This window comes from Syzygium oleosum, unplaced genomic scaffold (assembly GCF_021117445.2).
Source record: "Syzygium oleosum isolate NSW1041296 unplaced genomic scaffold, Sole_v2.1 Sole_v2.01, whole genome shotgun sequence".
In the NCBI taxonomy this organism is placed as follows: Eukaryota; Viridiplantae; Streptophyta; class Magnoliopsida; order Myrtales; family Myrtaceae; genus Syzygium; species Syzygium oleosum.
The window spans coordinates 15127923-15148428 of record NW_026607485.1 but is presented as its reverse complement, the minus strand read 5'-3'; the positions used below and the strand labels follow the sequence as shown (position 1 = coordinate 15148428).

At 40.0% G+C, this 20506-nt stretch overlaps 1 protein-coding gene, 1 non-coding gene and 1 pseudogene across 3 annotated transcripts; 1 reads left to right on the top strand and 2 right to left on the bottom strand.

The window, feature by feature from the left end:
• Positions 1-302: 302 nt before the first annotated feature.
• Positions 303-5259, top strand: LOC115679833 (haloacid dehalogenase-like hydrolase domain-containing protein At2g33255). Of its 2 annotated transcripts, none has more exons than XM_056318979.1 (5): positions 303-746; positions 2345-2387; positions 3897-3954; positions 4317-4451; positions 4840-5259. In XM_056318979.1, the coding sequence occupies exons 1-5, from the start codon at positions 362-364 to the stop codon at positions 5002-5004; spliced, it is 786 nt and encodes a 261-aa protein (XP_056174954.1). In that variant the 5' UTR covers positions 303-361; the 3' UTR covers positions 5005-5259. The 2 variants fall into 2 exon arrangements, with proteins under 2 accessions (XP_056174954.1, XP_056174952.1); XM_056318977.1 differs by having other exon boundaries at positions 306-746; positions 3894-3954.
• A 1542-nt stretch (positions 5260-6801) lies between these two features.
• TRNAK-CUU (transfer RNA lysine (anticodon CUU)) lies at positions 6802-6874 on the bottom strand. Its single transcript has one exon. It is a non-coding gene; the product is annotated as a tRNA-Lys (tRNA).
• A 3482-nt stretch (positions 6875-10356) lies between these two features.
• Positions 10357-18384, bottom strand: LOC115679820 (uncharacterized; annotated as a pseudogene).
• Positions 18385-20506: the final 2122 nt, after the last annotated feature.

Sequence of the window (20506 nt, the reverse complement as noted above, 5' to 3'; positions counted from 1 at the left end):
ATTAATTGAGGGCAAATTTGTCACAGATGTACTGGTTTAGGATTCTTTGAGATAAAAAAAATTAATTTTGAGTAAATTTGCCAGTTGAGGGTTTTTCATGATATTAACTCTAAAATAGCAAATAATCAAAAAAATAATTATTTTCTTTTGAAAATGATTAGTACGGAAAAAATCCCGTATTCACCGACCACCGACGAGTCTTCCCCGCGGGTTCCATCCTTCATATATTTCCCCGAGAAAACACGGACAGAGAGTCGCATATTCCCCGAATGTTGTCCGCCCCTCTCGCCACTCGGCACTCCTCCCTCCTCTCGATATCCGTATAAATACCCAGCCCTCCCGCGCTTCCCCTCCTCCCGTCATGCGCTCCCTCCTCTTCTCCAGATCCTTCTCCCCCGCCTCCCCCGCCTCGCTGCTCCAGCGGCCCCCCGCCGCCGCCGCCGCCGCCGCCGTCGCCTCCTCCTCCTCCATGGCCGACGGCGGCGCCGCCCCCCGGGCCCGGGCCCGCCTGCGCGGCGTGGTCTTCGACATGGACGGGACCCTCACCGTCCCCGCCATCGACTTCGCCGCCATGTACAGGGCCGTGCTCGGCGACGACAAGTACCGGAGGATCAGGGCCGAGAGCCCCGCCGGGATCGACATCCTGCACCACATTGAGGGCTGGAGCCCCGAGAGGCAGCGGACGGCCTACGAGGTCATTGCCGATTACGAGCGCCAGGGGCTCGATCGTCTCCAGATAATGCCCGGTTGGTGAAACACTGTGCCGATTTTTTGGGAAGTGGGCATGATTTTATAGGCTCGATAAAGAAAATGTAGGACACTGAAAGAGCTGTAATTGATGATTTTGTTGGTTCTTTTTCTCTTCGTTTTAGTTCTGTCGTAGGATGATACGGATTTTTTATGGGGAATTGGTAATCCGTAATAGAGGCTCTGTGGGTCTTCTTTTGAGTTTTGGGGGTCTGTTTGGGTGCTGAGACGATGCAGGGTCCTCGTGTGTGAATTCCTGACAGGAGAAGTTGGGGGCTTCATGCTTGCTCTCACTCTTTAGTCATCCTTTGGTGTGTGAGTTCAAGTCCATCTGTGGGATAATGATAGAATTGAGGCGATGCGATATGCCTCTATTTAAGACTTCCGTAACAAGAAAATGGTACGCACGCGACATATCTATTCTTAGGCTGTTGATCTTTCTAGGCAGCAAACCAAGGAATGCGAGTGCAGTCTCAATGCATTACGAGATTGATGATAGGCATGTGAATTAACTGGAAGTTGTCTATAGAATTCCAGCATTCATCACTCAGACTTTCCAAATGTGGTTCTGTGCAATTGGTTGTTTGCTAATGGCATTGCTTGGTCAGCTGTCTATCTTTAGTGAGGTCACTTGTGTATGTGATATGGCCTGAGATATGTTCCTAATGGGTCTCTTTGTTGATTGATTATGATTGGATGTTGTCTGCTTATGTGATGGAGATAATATTGCCCATACCTTTTGATATGCGCCATAATTTGGGTCAGCTGCGGCTTAGTAGAAACTTAATAGAAAGTTGCCTTTTTAGAGGGCGCACATAAGCAGGGTGCATTTTGTTGATAAGAAGGTAATTGTTTGTTGCATTTTATTTAGGCATTTTTCATTTTGAGATAGTTACAGCCAAAGAGAACCTGTTTCACAGGACAAACATAGGAAGATACTTCTGTTAAAAACTACAATCTTTTCTGTTGGACTTTTAAGGTGTATTTTGCAACTCCATTTTCATTTTTCAATACCCAATTGTGGGCCGGGGGCTTCCCTTTGCCAATCCAAGTGTGGATTCAATCCACTAGCTGTTAGAAGGAATCCAACTTCTGTTTGTTGTTCGGCAGTGACGGGAATATACCATAACTATTGTTCCTGCTGAGTCATAAGGAAATGGCTGGGCATAGATTTTACATTTACGTGAATGAGGAAGGAAATTAAAATCATGAATTTCGCTGCTGTGAGTGAGCGTGTTTTTTCTTAATAAGGAAGACTTGGTTTGTGTACTCTTGTTAAGGGTAAGCTCGCTGATATCTTGGGCTGGGCATGTCACTGTTATACTTATTATCACTTCCTGACAATGCCTTAAATAATCTTTTGCTGATGCATCATGATCTGATGTTTTTCATTTACTCTGTAAACTAGTTCTCATATAGTGGACTATAATCTGAGTGGCTTAAGTTGTAAGAATGTCACTTGAGGTAAGAAGATGCAATACACCTAATTAAAACTGGGGGCATATTGTTTATTAGGAAAGTTGCTCTCTAAATATCACAACTCAATGGAAATTCTTTTATTCTTTGTTTAGTTGATTTTCGCCAATTTAATGTGCAGGGGCAGCCGAGCTTTGTAGTTTTCTAGATTCAAAGAAGTTAAGGTCAAGCCTCTCAACCAAACACTGTATCTTTTCAATTCTCTTATGTCTGAGATGAAGGATATGCATGTGCTTCACTGTAATATCATAGTGTTACGGTTCCACTTAGTTGACCTCTTCCCATGGGCCATTCATGTTCTCCCCCATTGCGAATTGAATCTCCTGAACAAAGTTAAAGAGCTGATTGCCTTAAATAGCTCTTGGATTCTCTTTGTCCTGGTAGTACAGAAGTTCATACCATCGTTGATGCTGCCTTAACAGTCCTCCGTCAACCAATTCTCCCAACATATCCGATCCTAATATTGCATGTTGGTATTATCATATCAGGATTTTGGAAGCTTTCTGAAAATCATTAGCCTGGCCTTTACTTTTCACCATTAATACTTATTGACTGTATGTATCTAATGTTAAAGATGTTATCATCCGTTCTTCTGAGTTCTATTCATATGGATGGAAATTATGAATGTTTATTTCCCAGTCCTTTTTTGGGCACTCTCTCTGAGTTTAGAGCTAGCTGGATCCTGGCTTAGCACTTTGTTAATTATCTTCAACCTGTTTAGTGAGTCACTATTATTTCCACTATCCAGTAAATAGCAAAACCATAGGTCCTTTCTTCTATAGAACTTTGGTCTTGGGTCCTTTCTTCTGTGAACAGATAATTCGGTAGTGCTTCTGCTATATCTTTCTTGAAGAAAAGAGTGTATCTCCATTTATTCTAATTGGATAATGTGGATGTTGACTGTTTTGATCTATCAAATCTGGAAGCTAGTACTAAGATGATTCTGGGTGTCTTGAAACTGCTGTATATAATAATATAGTCAGCTATGCTAAGTGGATGCTACACCAACTCTGCAGTTTGCTAATTTAAGCCGATCCGTTGACGTTTGAGGTTGCAAGAAATGCTGTTTTTCTGATTCACTGAGCTAAAGTAGTTGTCTGTTGATACTTGAATGAAGTATATACTTTTTTTTATTTGAATCATAGAGATTGTTGCTGAGTCTGTCGTTTGGAAGTTGCGGTCCAGGAGTTGCAAATTCCTCTGGTGGTAATAAATTTGGGTTCTTGCTTTTTAGTTAACAAACTTACTTTGCAGCTATGTGTTCCTAAGCATAAGTTTATCCCAGTTTTGTTTCCTTTTGTCGTGTTACTTCGCTGAGGCGGCATTTCTATATATTTATGATGCATGTTTTTGTATGTATATTTGTGGCGAACGGGTCCACATAGAACCACCCATTCCCTTTCCATAACGAAACAAAACCACGTACTGTGGTGTGTGCACACAGACTCGCTTCTAAGTTAAATAAGTTTTCTTAATGGAAAAGATTTTGATGTGTCAAACTCCCATATGTTTTGCAGCACCTTTTCCTGCCATTGGTGGTGTTAATTAAGATGTTTTTGTTTTCACATTTTGGTTTCGCGATGATTATGACTGATGGAACTTGTCTATCAACTTTTATATGGCGGAGTTGATTCCTCTTTCTTATTGTTTTTCCCTGTTTTGCCTTTTAGAAGAGGACTAATAACAAGGAATGTGAAGTCAGCAGTTGATTTGTTTCACCAGCGCTTTGGGGTAAGTAGTTACTTTGAGAGCTGGGCCTTCCAATGAGCTTGAGTTCAATGGTATTATAATCTCTCCATGATGCACTGCAAATATGTGTCCTCTCTGATATGGACTTTTGGTGGGACTATATCTTTTGAGAGATTCTTATCAAATGAGTCCTTGGAACAAGTTCGATACACAAGTGTGTTGTACATATGGTACCACTGAGTAACACATCTCCTCTCTCCAATAGGCTTGGTTTATACCTGAAACATAGCTATGACATCTTTATATCAAACCTTTTGGCAGTGTTTTTTTTCCTTATTGTGCCTTGCATGAAACTTGTTGACACGGTTACAAGAGCCTTACTCTGTTTCTTTTTGGTTGCTTAGGTTATATTTTCTCCAGCATTGAGCAGAGAATTTCGTCCCTATAAACCTGACCCAGCTCCGCTTCTGCATATATGTTCTAGTTGGGAAGTCCAACCTAGCGAAGTAATGATGGTTGGTGACAGCCTGAAAGATGATGTGAGTTCTAGCACCTCTTAAGTTCTGCATCTAAAAAGTTAGTTCGTTTTTTTTTTCCTTACCTTGTGGAGTCCTGCACCTTTTCTTTTCTCATGCAGCATCCACTAATATTTTTTGGACACAAGGCTAAGTTCGTTTTCATTCATTTAGTATGTCTTTCCCTTGATGTTTGACTAGTATGGCGTTTCTGATTTGTCATAGTATGTGCATTTTTCACTGAAGCTTTCTGGTAAATGACCCTCTCTCGGCAATGAATAATGTTTGCCTTTTCCTCTTCCCTTTTGGGTGGAGGGGCGCTGCTGAATATTTTTGTTCTCTCATGGATTGTGGATGATTTTCACGTTGGTGCCAAACCTAAGTGATGAGGTTGCGCACCTTGTTTCTGCAGGTGACGTGCGGAAAACGTGCTGGCGCATTCACTTGTCTGCTAGATCAGACAGGCAGATACGATGCTCCTGAGTTTGATAGTGTGGATCTCAAACCGGATTTCAAGGTGTCGTGCCTCACCGAACTTTTCCCACTGCTGGAGGCAAATTTTGATCTTGCACCCTGATTTTATTCCCGAACACCCCTTTCGCATAATAATGAAGGGGGGGAAATTCTTCTGCATGATTCGACTATTACAAGTTCGTCGTAGACTCTCCAGTAGAGTTGCGGTGTCTACAATGAAGAAGAGAGAGAATTGGTTGAGAAAATATTCGGTAGTGATGTGGCGCGCTCTTATTTACTCAGATCCAATTGTAGCTTGACACATGGAATGACTCGGAATCAAATTAGAAATGCTAAAAATGTGATTTTTCTTGTCTTCCACCTCTATCCATAGCCACCCTTCGGCCGGTGTCTCCACCACTCAAGTTGCCACAACCTGCGTTATCCTTAAGCCTGCCGCCTGCCGGCGAGTTCCATCTAGCAAACTTCCATATCTGAAATGGTTCAGATCTGGCGAAGCCAGACGACTGAGGGGTGGACGTGGAATTCTGTGGTTAGATCTGTGGACGAGAGGCTGTCCACGGCCGACCATTGCTCCGCGTCTTCAAACATGTGGACGAGCACTCGTAGGAACTAACCGGTGACGCTTCGGACAACGGAGAGAAGTGAGTCGTGCGAACTCACCAATAACAACCGCTACTCTTCGTTGCGGCGTCTAGTCCACAAATTGAGACAATTTAAGCCCAAAAAGACATACCCATAATTAGAAACTTGCTCGTTCGACCAAAAATCACAGGCAATTGCGAGAATTTTAATGGTGATGGAGTCAAAACTGAGCACGTCGTTGCTGTCGAACTTGATGCTAACACTAGGCGCAAGTGGCCGCATAAATGCCTTTTTCTCGCTACGTGTAACAAAAAGCCTATCGCCACTGGAACTTGCCGATGGCCACGGTGTCTGCTCAGCTTGGATGTGTAGCCGTTTGGCTTGGATGTGGTGCCGATGACTCTGCCTGCGGCGATAGCCGGAGGAGGCGCAAGCTCATAGGTTGAGCTTAGAGGCGATTCCATCATGGTTCCAGATGAAAAAGAAGGAAGCAAGAAACTTCTTTTATTATTTAATTCCACGTTAGTGTATATATGTCAACTTATAATTCGTTCACGATGAATAAACGTGCACCACGTCACCTCACAAATCACTAAATATTTTCTCGAATTGGAGTACATTTGAGGAACATACCTCCTGAGGGATGCAAGGATGTAAAACGGAGAAAGAATGATTAGAAGTTGCTCTTGCATGGGTTTGTTTTGTATGTTTCATTCTCAGGAGCTCATGAATCATGATTTATTACATGGACATGCTACATCTTGCTTGTATATATGCTTTCGAGATTATGTCCCTTTGTGGAATAGTCACACTCATTGTTCATGGTGTTGACTTAGAAAGTTCGAGGAAACTTCTAGAGATTTGGAGGGTGACTTTCGCGATACGAGAAATGACTACATCCGAACTCCTAACACTGATACACGTAATTTAATTGATTATTCAGGGTTTTGGAATTGAAGGTTTTCTCAAGCTAATTCTCCAAAAAAAGCCTAGTTATAGGTCAAATTTCACTTCTATCACGAACTTTTTTGCTGTCCTGAAGAAACTAGTGGCGATTTTTGACGTGTAGGCATATTTAAAATTAGAGTGAAAGTTGAAATTTTTTTTTAGATAATGAGATTGGATCTAAATTTGACCAAAAAAATAGATTGGATATAAAGTTAGAGATTTTTTTTAGGGAATCAGGTGTGGTGGAACTCTTCCAATTATGATATACAATCATCTAGAAAACCAAGAAGAATATTAGAAGCTAAAACAAGTTGAAAAATTAAAACTGAGATTGGAAAGAAAACAAACATAAAAAATGATAAAAGAGCGCCCACCGTGGGGCTCGAACCCACGACCACAAGGTTAAGAGCCTTGCGCTCTACCGACTGAGCTAGACGGGCTTGGACGACCGATTTCCTACATTAAAAATTATAAATAAAAATTACGTCTCATCCTTCGCGCTCCGACTACTGCGACGCGCCGACTCCTATCCGGTCGCGCTCGATGATGACACCTCCTTTGCCAGCGAGAGGAAGCTCTCTCCGTCGTCCCTTCCGCCCCGGCTACTGCTACTGCTGCTGCTGCTGCAGAGGACGGCGTTTGAGAGCCAAGATCGAGCGGCCGCCACAGCGGTGCGGAGGAGAGTTCGACAGCGTCAGTTTCTCAAATCTTCTTTTTTATATTAATATTATTTCTTGTGAACAAATGCCTGATTTTATAACGAGTCTTGCATGAATTCTTGGAAATGAGGTTCATTTGCTTGGTTGTTGAATGCCCTCTCTGACTACAGCAAAATTAGAACTTTTCGTTTCGTGAGATCGGCTTTTGCATTTATTTGACGCATCTTCTTCATATCAGGAGCTTTCCCCTTTTTGCAACTAGTTTTGTCGTCTTGGTCTTGAGCGAAAACTATAATTATACAAGAAACCGTCTCCTTATGCCCTCATGCTCAACGCGTCGCTCGAACAGCTGATAGCGAACGGTTTATCGCACGTTCAGAAGCTCCAAGGAACCGGGCACCAGCTATCGATTCTTCCTTCAGCCGGCTAGGAGATGTGGTTTCTAGTCTATATCTTTCTATTTCTATATATGGAAAGTTTAAAAAAAAAAATAAAAATCATCGTATAATAATCCAGAAAAGAAATCGAAATGGAAAAGGAAAAAAGAGGGAGGCTTGTGATGATTTTTGAAATCTTTCATCAACTAAAAGAGCAATTGAAGTGGTTCATGATTTCTCACATGCTCTGATAGATCGCGAGTGAAGCTCAGCCTTATGAATGCATCCATCCAAGAGGAATGTTCAAACTTGGTCATGGCGAATCGGCTTTATCGGCATCTTCGAATTTAGTGGCCAGAGATTGAAATGAGCCCGATCAAATGTTTGCGTTAAGGTAAGAAATTATGTATAGCTGTGGTATGAGCAATTGCTGATGGATGTATTAGCCAGTTCAGAGATGTATAACTGAAACAGAGGCACGCATTTGATTTCACATGGTACGAGACAAGAACATTGTCACGGGTCGATGTTCGGTGAGGGGTGTCTACATTGGTGATTCGTTTTATTGTCTTGAGCAACAGGCGCATCAAAAACACATTAAATGCACGAAGAGCATCAAATTCAGTGAGGGAGATGATTCGGTATTCATTCGGAATGTCACAATGGTTCTGACTTTTAACCAATGCAGAGACTTAAAGAGGATGAAAGTGTCGCCTGAAGGAGATTGGGCTAGTGGTGGCATTAGGTGATGAGTGAAGCCGAAAGGACGATCGACATGATGAACAAGACGATACCAAGAAACGAGAGGTTTTATTTGCATAGGTTTTATGAAGAACCATGGTTACGCATGATTATAGCGAACAATCGCGCACTGTTATAAAATTAAAAGGAAATTTGCCATTATGATTTTTCTTTCTTTCTTTTGTTTCACCTTGCAGACTGCAGCAGGAGAAGCACGAAGCTGAGGAGGAGGAGATGCGAGAAGCGGTGAGCGTCGAAGTTATGGGCGATTGTTTGTCCGTCGATTTCATTTGTCGCTGTGGGAAAGGCTATTAGATTCTGCTATCTGGGAGGAGTAGCTGTTACTACAGGCTCGTGTCACCCAATCTTAGGGGGCTGGCCAAGAAAAAGCCCTCCATCAAGAATCCATTGATACACATACTGCTTCTGAATTGATGTTGTGATATGTGTATCAATGGATTCTTGATTTCTTGGTCACCCCAACATGCCATTGTTTGGTTACTTACTGTCAAACATCAGAAATTGCAGTTTTTTTGTCACTTTCATGGTCATACGTGCCTTAAAACTGTCTGTGGGAGGAGTCTTTGGCAGTCTTAGATGGGGATGTCTTCTAAGTCGAGTTCGATTATGAATGCCATCAAGTGTCTTCTCAGTCAAGAGTCTTTAGTAATGGAGGTGATTGTTCTGTTTCTGGTCATCGATTCGGATCAATTTCTTGGCTCTGTCTATTCATTTGGTCATCCTTTTCTCTGGTGGGACTCTTTTCCTTTCCAATGCGGAGGAGTAATCAAGTAAAGCGGTATCTCCAGCAAGGTCTTTTGATTCACTCGGCCTCTCTTCAAGCTGCTTAGTTTGATGTTCATCATAGACAACTCTCAGGTCGAGGAGTATCAGCGGTATCGGCAGACCATAGAATAGAGAGGGCTTGCCCGTGGTCACCTGTTACTTGCGAAGGACGAGACCTTTAAAGCGATGTTGTCGTTAGAACTATTTATTGGATGAGTTCAAATAGCTCACAACACAACTGATAATGAAGATGGGATCAGAGAAATCATGCTGCAGAGCCTATACTGCTCAAAAGATCAAGAGCACCAGTAATTCCATTAGTTCCGTAATTTGTAAGGGTAATCGGTTTCAGGGTGAGCCGATTCCCTCTTTGAAATCGGGAATCAGACTGGACAGGTCGGTTTTAAGTTTGTGGAATCGGGAACTAGCCCACCTGATCCTAGAACCGGACCGGACCAGTTCCCGGGTGGGTCCAAGGAACCGGCGTCCATCACAAGGGTAGACTTGGCGACTCTCCATCTTTGCCCTCTACGGAAGCTGCTGACGTCATGGAAGGAAAGTTTGAAAAGTTTCCTATTTCTTTTGCCAAAAGCTAGCTTCTCTTTCTTTACCTGTGCGAGCTACTTCACCATCGTCATCATTACCTTATCATTCACGGTCATTGTTTCCTTCTTAAGGAGGACTTCCGTAATCTTGTCTACGGCCTCCTGATTATTCCTCATTTGCCTCAATGCAATTTCGTACACACTATCTGAATTTTTTTTCATGGCAGCATCAATGTCTCCCGTAAGCTTTTATAACATTATGGGTCCGTTCGTTTTGTAAAAAATGTAACGTTTTTGAAAAATATTTTTCGAAAAGTCATTTTCTAGGAAATTGAAACCATTTTCTAGTGTTCAGTTGAGACTTGAAAATAAACTGGCAAATATTTTCTGTTGTTCGTTTTGGAAAATCAGATTTGATTTTCCTCCTTGCACTCCTTTTAATAATTTTTTATTTTATTTTTTTAAAAATTCGAATTTCTAATTACTTTTTAATAATTTTTTTATATTTCTACTTTTTTTTCTTCCTTTTTTTTTTCTTTCTTTCTTCCTTTGCCGGTCGCTGACCACAGCGACGGTCGGTGACCGACCATAGGCGAGGCTCGGCCTCACTCGCCATAGGCCGGCAAGGCTTGAGCAAGGCCTCGCCTTGCCTCGCCTCGCAAGGCTAGCGAGGCACTAGCAGAGAAAAAAAGAAAATAAAAATAAAAAAATAATTAAAAAGAAAAGGATTGTGTGAACAATCTATATATTCAAAGCATTCGTGAGCTACGCAAACAGATTGGTAAGGTAGTGCAAAAATTAATAATTTGCAAACTATACAAGGAGTTTGTAATTTTATTAGAGTATTCAATAAGTAACCAATTTTTTTCCAATAATAATAAGCAACCAACAAATTATTTGGGAAGTTTTCTCATGGCATGTCTTCATCCAACAATTTTGTAGTTTACTGCCTTAGTCTTTCTGGGCCGGAAGATGCTCGGTCCAAAGGTAGATTTAACCATCTGAAAAAGCAACGGAAGCTGCAGCCTAGCAAACAACGCCACGGGAAGACAACTGAGCACAGTAACTGATAGCCAAACCCACTTGGGTCTGTCATTCAACAGAATGGTAAGAGCGGCAGCGAAGGCTGCGAGCATGGAAGCCAGGGAGAAAAAGAGGGAGGACAGGCCGATTATCATCTTCGTAGGCAACGAGTAGAGAAAATCTTCTGGCCCATACGATGAAGTTAGGATTGCCGAGAATGATAGGATGGCTGCCACGGAGAAGAACAAGCCTAGTGCGTCCGAAATTGCAGAAACGACGAGAGGGTCCTTTCCTAACAATATAGGGACCCCGGTATTGTTGGTGTTGCCTCCCGGTACAATAAAAGCCGCAACAAACAGAGCCATAGCGATTAGAGTTGAGATGAGCAAGAATGAACTCGAGGTACTCTTCATCCATTTTTCTCCATTCTTAAGCAACTCCTTGTGCTCTTCTAGGAATATTTGCCAATATGTCTTATATTTTTTCGTTTCTCCATCTTGAAAAGATACCGTCACCGTCTTATAATAAGGATGGACCCACCCTTCCACAGCCTACACGGGAACAACGCCACGCAAGTGAAATGACGAGTATAAAACCAATAGCGGTTGGCAAATAGGGTGTTAATTTTCTATTTCTTATAATTCAAGAGCAAGAGGGTGGAGACCCAGATACATGAAGCCAGACCTTTGGAACCCACAGAGCAGCTTGCGCGCAGTTAAGGGGATTCGAATGGGTGACTTCAGCTCTTGAACTGAAAATCCCCAAACTCTCCAACCAAATGCACCAGCATGAGGCTAAAATTCTGCTTCTTAATTATTTCTCAGAGTCAAGTCTTATGAATTTTTAATGCATCTAAATCAATTAGTTGATTTGAACCTCCATCCATTCACTTATATAATTTTTGCATCTCATCAAGGTTGATAACGAGATAGAACTTAATGACATGATAATACATTACCTTGAACCATTGAAGTTCTCTCTGCATCTGAATAGCTGCACCGGGGACATTGCTCAGATAGCCAAAGTCAAGTGAATTATGTGCTGCCGCCCACAACATGGCCCTTGACTCAGCATCTTCGGGTGTGGTGGGGATGATGGACAGATTATCACTTGAGTTCGCCGCCAGAAAGAGTCTACAAGCCTCCTCTTGGCGATACTCCACAGCAATCGTCAGCCAACTTTTACCACAATAAGTAGTCCACTTTAACTCCGGAAAGACTCGAGGCATACCTCCAGTATTTCAACGATTCCCTTGGATGTGGCATAAAAGATGATGTTGTCGTCTTCGAAAAATTTGAGGAGCTCAGCTGTTTTCATTGAAGAAATCCCGGCGCAAACCTTTTTTGCCAACTCAACAGCCCCCTCGTGTCTCAGCTTTGCATCGCGAATCCTTAGGACCGGAGGAGCTGCACGTAGAACACGCACCGGATGTTGTGCTATTTTCTTACAAAAATAAAACGCAAATAAAAATAAAAAAATACTTAAATAACTTTCCAAACTTCCACTCTGGATTCATAGATCATTAAAATAAGTAATCGCGCGCGTGTATATATATATATATTTGTGCACTCAATTCAACTTTTATACAGTATGTGTGTGTTTTGTAACTTCCAGCATGACAGAACTAAGATCAAATAGTTGGCCTTGAAATGAATTAATGTTTTGTCATTTTATGACAGCTATATTTGTATTAAAATCTCGTCTTTTCACTTTATTGCTATTTCATATTAACGTTTGATTGAAGTTGATTGAATGACCTATATAAATAAATACTATAAAATTTTATTCATAGATCACTACATCATTAATAAGGCATACATTCATGCTTAAGTTATAAAATTTTATTCATAATGCGCAACCTAAATCTGTTCTTGTTCAGGTATAAAGCATATAAGCTAAAATTTGTTAGTGTAACCTGCTTAAGTTAAAGAATTACGAGATTCTAAGTTACGAATTTGTATATCACAGTAAATATGGTTTAACCTTATTGTATGTTGATATGATGTCTTCCGAGACATTCATGTAATTTAAAACTAATCACATGAGAAGGAATGCAAATTTTTCTCGTCAAAAGTAAGTTATTAGTTTGACATGTGAACCGTTAATTTAAGGATGCGTTGTCGTTGTCTGAAAAATGTTCAATATATACGGAGTAAAACTTTTTTGTTCAAAAGATCGAAAAAGAAAAATATAATATGATTTATTCATATCCACTCATCTCACCAATAAGACATCAAGTACATCGCAGAGATATGTATGGGCTATATAGTAAAAACCTTTTGTTGACAATGCTATGTAAAGAAAAATCTTCATCCTTTTCATATTTCTTTTTATGCGTTAATTAAAAAAATCGCCATGCTTTTAACTCTAGTAAAAAATTGGTTAAGATGATAAAATCTTTACTATTTTCATCCCGTCGAAGGCACTTGTATACCACTATGGTATTCTAAGAAATCGAAACAGAAAATCGAATGAGAGAGTGGGCCAGGTTAATGACTTTGTAAAAGGTAAAATCATACCCACAATTTTGGCAGCAGTCCTGAGAAACTTCTTAAAAGCTCTAACTGCTCGAACCTTGAGTAACTTTGTAAAAATCTGAAGTGCTGCAATCAGGAAGAAGAATGAATTAAGCCCGTTTTTCCAATTTTCATTGATATAACGACCAAACAATGGTGCCAAGAGTCCCAAGACCATTATTTAGCATTTGTGCCCAGCATCATTAATCAGCTATAGAGCTCGCGCTCTACTAGACATTAGACAAGTACTAATAAGTATCTTCATAACATTTTTTTTTTAAACTTTCCTATAGATGTTGAAGGAACTCAATAAATGAAGAAAGTACAAACAACCTATAATTTTATGACGTCAGTAACAAGCACATAAGCAAATTTCTACTTATATTTTCTTGTGCATTGAAAAAGGTTCATTTTGGAAGCTAAGCTAGTAAGACAATTATATATCTAAGTAATTAAAGGTTAAAAAATGTTGATTATGAAATTTTAACATTGATCGAAATAAAATCTAATTACTCATAAAGTAAAATCAGAAAAGAATATCACAGACATATAAACGTATGTAAGTACGTACATACATACATGCAAGCATGCATGCATACCTACATTTAAAGATTTCTACCATGTGGGAAACATAGGTTACTGTATGTCAAATCATATATTCATCTATTAGTTTAGGTTAATTAGCATTGATCCCACAAAATTTTTACACAATATCAAAACAAAAGATTCTGAGTTCAGATCTTTCCAGACCCTTTATTTGCCTCATCTATCATATATTTCCATACTTTAGTCTTGAACCAAAGTCCAGCCTACACGTCAGTGAAATATTAGAATATATAACTATTAAACCACGCATTCATCTATTAGTTTAATTTTTTTTTGGTTAGAATAGTTGGTAGTGGTTTTACACAATTTTATAGTGGTATATAAAAAGGTCATTGCAAATACAAACAAATAACAATATGTATGTAACACATGACAATCACTTTACTAAAAAATCAATAAATTAATCTTAAAATCATGATTAAATACCATAAATAGAACTAATGCATCGATTCACATTAGAGATGGCAATTTTACCTACTGTTCCAAATACCCGTGCTATCTCACCCCAAACAGGGTGGATAAAAACCAACAACCAATGGGTTTTGGGGAGGGGATGGGGCGAATTTCCCAATGTCTAAAACTTGAATATCTAGGATATACCTTATCGCTTTAAATTCGTATTATTTTGGCAATGTGAAGTTTCTCATATCTTACATAGATTTCAAAATAAAACGAATACTTCCAATAGTGTACTACCTTTTCTCATCAATTTATCATGGACATTTTCGAAACTAAACTTTGTACTAACGGATCTAAAGATCACAAATTCATATTTTTTTTGCCCATAAATGATTCATTCAACTTGCAAAAAAATAAATTATGTTTCTTGTAGAATTTAATTTAAATTTTGATCTTTGAAATTATTGTGGAGTGGGGCAAGTGGGATGGGGAAATCCATATGCTTGCTAGGGTTTGAGATGGAATATATTGATATCTCTAAGCGGGACTTGGGTCAAGGATGGGGCATTTCTTATAATAGTGGGGGCCAGGATGCAACCCTTGCACTCACCCTGCAAACCCCAGCACCCGCCTTGTCCCATTGCCACCCCTAATTCACCTGTAGGAATATTCTTCGTTGCTGCTAATAATCTATAAATAGAATTATTAATAGAGAGAGTCATTATAGCATATACCAACGATGTAAAAGAAATTTTCTACATGCGGCCTTAGACACCATTGGTTTTGATAGTTAGTAAGAGAGTGAGCAATTGAAATTCTCAAATCAAGAGTGGACGAGACCGTTTGTATAAAAGTTTTTGTACGCTCACGGTGTATGCACGAATATTTCGTATTAATCATATTACTACTTATCCAAAGAAGAGGGTTTGTCCCAAAAAAAATAAAATAAAGAAGAGGACAAAAAAAAAACAAAAAAACTGAGAGCATCTTATTCGCAAGTATTATTAGCGTAAGCAACTTAGGCGATGAACTGGGAAAAGAGTGCACGTAAGGGGACCAAAATTAGGTAGTATATAAATGCTCTCTAGCAAGATCCTACACACACAGTCACAACCCACCTTGACGCGTCGTACTTGTTGTCCCCGAGATCCCTGAATCTTCAATTGGTATGGAGTTCAAGTCCACCGGAACACCTTCAGATACAGTTAGAGCAGGTGAACATGTATGATCTTATGAGTCGTTTATAGCAAATGCAGTCAAGTAGAAAATCGGTAGAAGTGCTGACATTTGTATAGCAATCCTTCCCAGAGGTTGAGCCTAGCTCCGCTAAGAAAGTGCGATGGCATAAGAGACAATGCTCTCAATACTGATCCTTTAGCTTTGGACCCCATTTTCTCCTTAGCTAAGTGAGGATATCGGCGCAGCAGATAGAGAGACACATCTGACCGAAATTTACCAACAAAGCTAATAAGGAAAAGAAGCACAGAAGAGTATACATGAAACGAGTGTGCGTGATGTTACCCAAATGACCAGCAGAGGCAAGATAAAAGATGGTAGCAAACGCTTGAGTATCAGGAAAAAGGTCACATTGACAGTCGTCTTTCGTTTTGATGGCCAGGAACCAAAGGACCTCCTTAGACAGAGCACCATATTCAGCAGATCGTCGTAGAGGAACGAATCTCTGACCGTCTAATAGATATGGTAACTCATAATTTTTTTCGAATAATGCCTTGACCATCCTTATTCTTCCACCCAAGGCGGCATAATGGATGGCAGTGTACCCATTGCCATCAGCCACTTTAAGTTCTCCGGGAGACAAGAGCTTGACCAGGCTCTCGACGAACTGATCTTGGGCGCTCGTAGCCGCTACATGAAGCACAGTCCGGGATTTGCTCGTAATTATAGCTGTCTTTGAGGCTGCATCTCTTTCGAAGAATTTATTAGCAGTTGCCCAATCACCCTTGCACGCAGCTTGCAACAGTTGTCGATAATAGTTACCATCCTCCACTTTTTTCCGTTGTTCTGCGATAATGAATTTTTTTTTGGCATGTCATTAATTAGTTTATTTTGGTAGAACAATTGTGCAACAAATATCAACTTATTTTGCACACCTTAAATAAATCATATTTAATTAACAAAAAAGGAACGGCTCGCTTGAAAAATGGCATACCTGGCGTTAGGGGAGGTGGAGAAGTAGGTGATATAAGGCACGGCACGTTCGCACGAACATCTTCAATAATATAAGGACGAAAACCAGAAGTTATGGTGGTTCAATTTAGAGGGCCCAAAACATAGAGATAGTCCAACCCAGAATTTCAAATGGGACCTGTCAACGAACCGGTTTGGTGTGGGAATTTGCTACAGCAAATTCCCACAGCACTGTCAGGGGCTGTACCAGCATGTGCTACATCATCAGGGGAATTTGCTGAATTTGCACATTCACATTGTATGGTTGCCATCGGTGATGTGAGATCGCTCGCCAGCAAACGTTTCGAAGAAAGCGTTGACGTCGAACAGCACTGCTTGTAATTACCAAGCAAATGGTGGAGAGAGAGAGAAATGGTGGCGGACCAACTCATTAAACGAAAAGAAAAGAATGAGGGTTGAATACGTAATAAAACCATTATAGATGAGGTGGACTTTAGAATAAGAGGACTAACCTAACACATTAATATTAGTTGTTGCGACCTTCTCAGAATTGAACCATTAAAAGGAAAATTGGTGGATTATTAAGCCTAAAGACTTAGCATAGACCCTCTCAAACTCTATCAATCGCAACTTTAGCATTTTTTCATTTAACCAATTTAACATGCAAATCGATTCATTAGGAGTCGCCTCTAATCTAGTATGGTCAATTAGAAACCCAAGTGTGGGAGAGCACTTTACCTCTATGAACCAAGAATATTATGAATACAAAACTTGGTTGCACTAGATAAATTTAACATCCTTTCGATACCTTTTTTCTTTATTTTCAAAAATATTTTGCAAGAAATCTTGGTCAATTTTAAGCCTAAATTGCTCACATGCAATGGGTGTTCATGCATTGTGCAATCAAGAATTTAACACTTAATAAATCAAGGCAGTAATAAATAAATTATTAGAAATAGGGCAAACCTCAATGCATTATGCAAAACATAAACTTCATTATAATTATTGTTCCAATATCTACAAGATGTTAATTATGACCTAAACATGATCTCTAAATGCAATGACATTCAATATTTTTTGGATTTTTCTATCAATGAAAATTATACTATATGCAATTTTAATCCTAAATTATGACTATATGGCCTAATTTAAAATGATGTATAATCTATATGACCTAATTCTAATGACAAACAAAAGAAATGTAAACAAATTTAACATGACATACAATTCAAGTGATACAACCCTAAACATGCAATCAGTAATTGACGTGGAATTTATGATATGGAATTCATGATGTGGAATATTACGATAACGTGGCAACAATGACGTGGCATTGATGTAACTAATCCTATATGGTATATGCATGTTAATTTTTTGTGATGTTCTTTTGAAATTAAAATAGGAAATAGTCTAATGTATGTGATTACCCTATCTAAAATTAGGAAATAATTTTGATTAAATACTATTCTAAATTAGGAAATTTCCTAAAATACTACATGACCCTAAATATGCAATTCTAAATTAGAAAATAAATATGAACACAATCTAGCCTAACGTGTAATGTATCTTTTTTGTATTTTCAAAATATGAAAGTTTCTTAAATCAAAACATGCAACATAATAAGCCCATATAAACGATATATTCACCACAACTCAAAACAAGAAATCAAAATAATAAAAAATCCGATCTTACGTCTTGCAACTCGAATTTTTTACTATTAAGATTTTCAATTTAGGAACTCTCCTAATCGGAGTATGCCTAAGATCTCACCAAATCAATGTTAGAATTGAATAATTCAAATTAGAAAATCAAGTATCAAAATTGAATCTAGCTCGGGTTACCTAAATTGCCCTTCAACTCTAACGGAGTTGACAGTATGGAAACGCCCACGATGACCGACGACGGGATGCCCACGGTGACTAAGGAATTGCGGCGCAGCTGTGGTGGCTAATCAGATGGAGGAAATAGTTGGCCGCTGGCTGGTCTACTGCTGGTGCGGCTCCGGGACGATGGAATTCGCTGGGCGGTCGCTGGTGGCTCTAGCGTGCTGTCCAGGTGGTCCACGGCGGGAGATGGCTGAGCGCCGTGGTTGAGGAAGATGGAAATACGGCAAGTGTAGGTTGAGAACCACCAAAGGAAGAAAAGGATCACTTTTTCTCTCTTACTCTTTTAACCGTTACGTACTCTCTTTTGCCTTTTTCTGGGAAAGACGTCCTCTCTCTCCTGCTTATTCTCTGAAGCGAAAACACAACTCTCACGTCAACTAAGTTCCCTTCCATATTCCTAGCAAAAAAAAAAAAAGTTCCCTTCCATATATTCAGCGCCACGTGTACAAATGGGTCTCACTTTGTCAGATTTTTTCAAAATTCCCTAGGTTCTCCCTCCAGTACTCTCTCTCTCTCTCCCCTTGCTTCCGTCTCTGACGCACACTCTCTTCCTCTCTCCACTTTCTATTTTCTTCTTCTTCGTTCAAAGAATTAAGGGTGTGCAAAACGTTCGCCCGAATCGTGAATGGCCCGCATCGAATCAAACCGACTAGTTTAGTTCGGTTATGGAGAATGTCGGTTCGGTTTCCGATTTCTAAAAGTGGAACTGGTAATCGGGCGATCCGGTTCCCAGATCCAAAGGAAATCGCACCGAATCGTATCGGACTAACTATATATATTTTCATTTTTTCAAAAAAATTAATAAAATGCAAACTAAACCACTTGACTCAGCACTTACTAAAGTTTCTCCCCCTTAATGTACATACAACGCTTTCCCCTTAACTTTTTTTTCCTTCACACCCTATACGGTATCAAGTAATGGGTAAAAAAAATACTGATTCCGGTCTGATCCCCGGTTTCCAATTTTTGAGAACCGTACTGAAAACCGATCACCCATACAAAGAAGAAAGGTTTTCTCCATCCGAAGGTGTCTCTCTTCATTCCAACCATGCCTCCACCTCTGTCATCGCCTCTCCAATTCGTTATTTGCCCTCTCCGTTACCTGTCTCGGTTCCAACCGGTGGAGTGGACTATGGCTGACATGGCCATTGCACCCTCACTCAGTACTCTGAACCTAATAGGATCGCAGGGGTCTCTCCTTGTGTTTTGGATCTTCATCCTCCTTTGCCAGGGGTGACCGCGCCCATAACCGCTGCCTCCAATCCATCTCTTGGCCGAGGAAGTTCCCGCTGACGATCGAGTGCACGCACAAGAAAGGGGCCAGCAGCACCAAGAACGGCAGCGATTCCAGAGGCTAGAGGCTCAGTGTCAAGATTTATGGTGACCAAGTCGCAAAGCGTGGGGCTATTATTTTACGCCAACGTGGTACTAACGGAAATTGATCTGTTCGTTTGTGTTTTTTCAATCTATGAATTGCTTCCATAGTGAGATGGTGAGTTTGTAGTTTATTGTGCTCGCTGAAATATTGTTAATTTGTAGTATTTTGCTGTTCAGTTGGTTCTGGTTTTTTCCATGGGGAAGAATTTTGATGTATTAGATTTAACGAGGTTAGAAAAATGCTTCTTAGTGTGAATGTTTTTTTTTTTTTGGCCAAATCTTAGTGTGCATGTTAAGTGAGTAGCTAAAGCTATCAGTTGGATTGAATAGAATGTTATTTAGTGGTCAGAGCTGAAATTCTTGTGGGCTTCGAAGGATGTGTCGCTCTCAAGTCTTCAGAATGACATAATAATCTTGTCATTATCCTACTCTTGTGGTGGATGATAAAGATTGGGGTCATTGGAAAAAAAAACCACGCGATTTGCACGAGCGGAACAATATGAAGAAAAGAAATCCTCACGTGAATTTGTGTGACCTTCAAGAAAAGAAATTCTGATCCAAATAGGAAAGTGATCCGTTGGGATTTCTTTTCTTTTCAAATAGATTCAATTTAACAAATTGATTTAAATTCTCCAATCGAGTCAGGTCTCATACAAGAGCTCAAACTCGAGACATAATTTATCAATTCTCCACCTTGGCTCGACGTTTGAAGTCAAGTCATAGTGTTTATCATCTATACTGCTCTCCTAGCACCCCGACGGGCACTCATTCTCTATAAACGCCAATTGTGCTCAAGCTTTGCCAAAGGAACATGATTAGTCATCATGTCTGTTGGATTCTCCATTGTACTGATCTTTTTCACATTACCCTTCGCTAAGACATTTCGGATGAAATGATACTAGATGTTGATATGCTTCATTCGCTCGTGATAAATCGGATTATATGCCAGATATATCGCATCTTAGTTATCATAGTGTATATCAACACTTTTCTGTTCTAACCCAAAGTC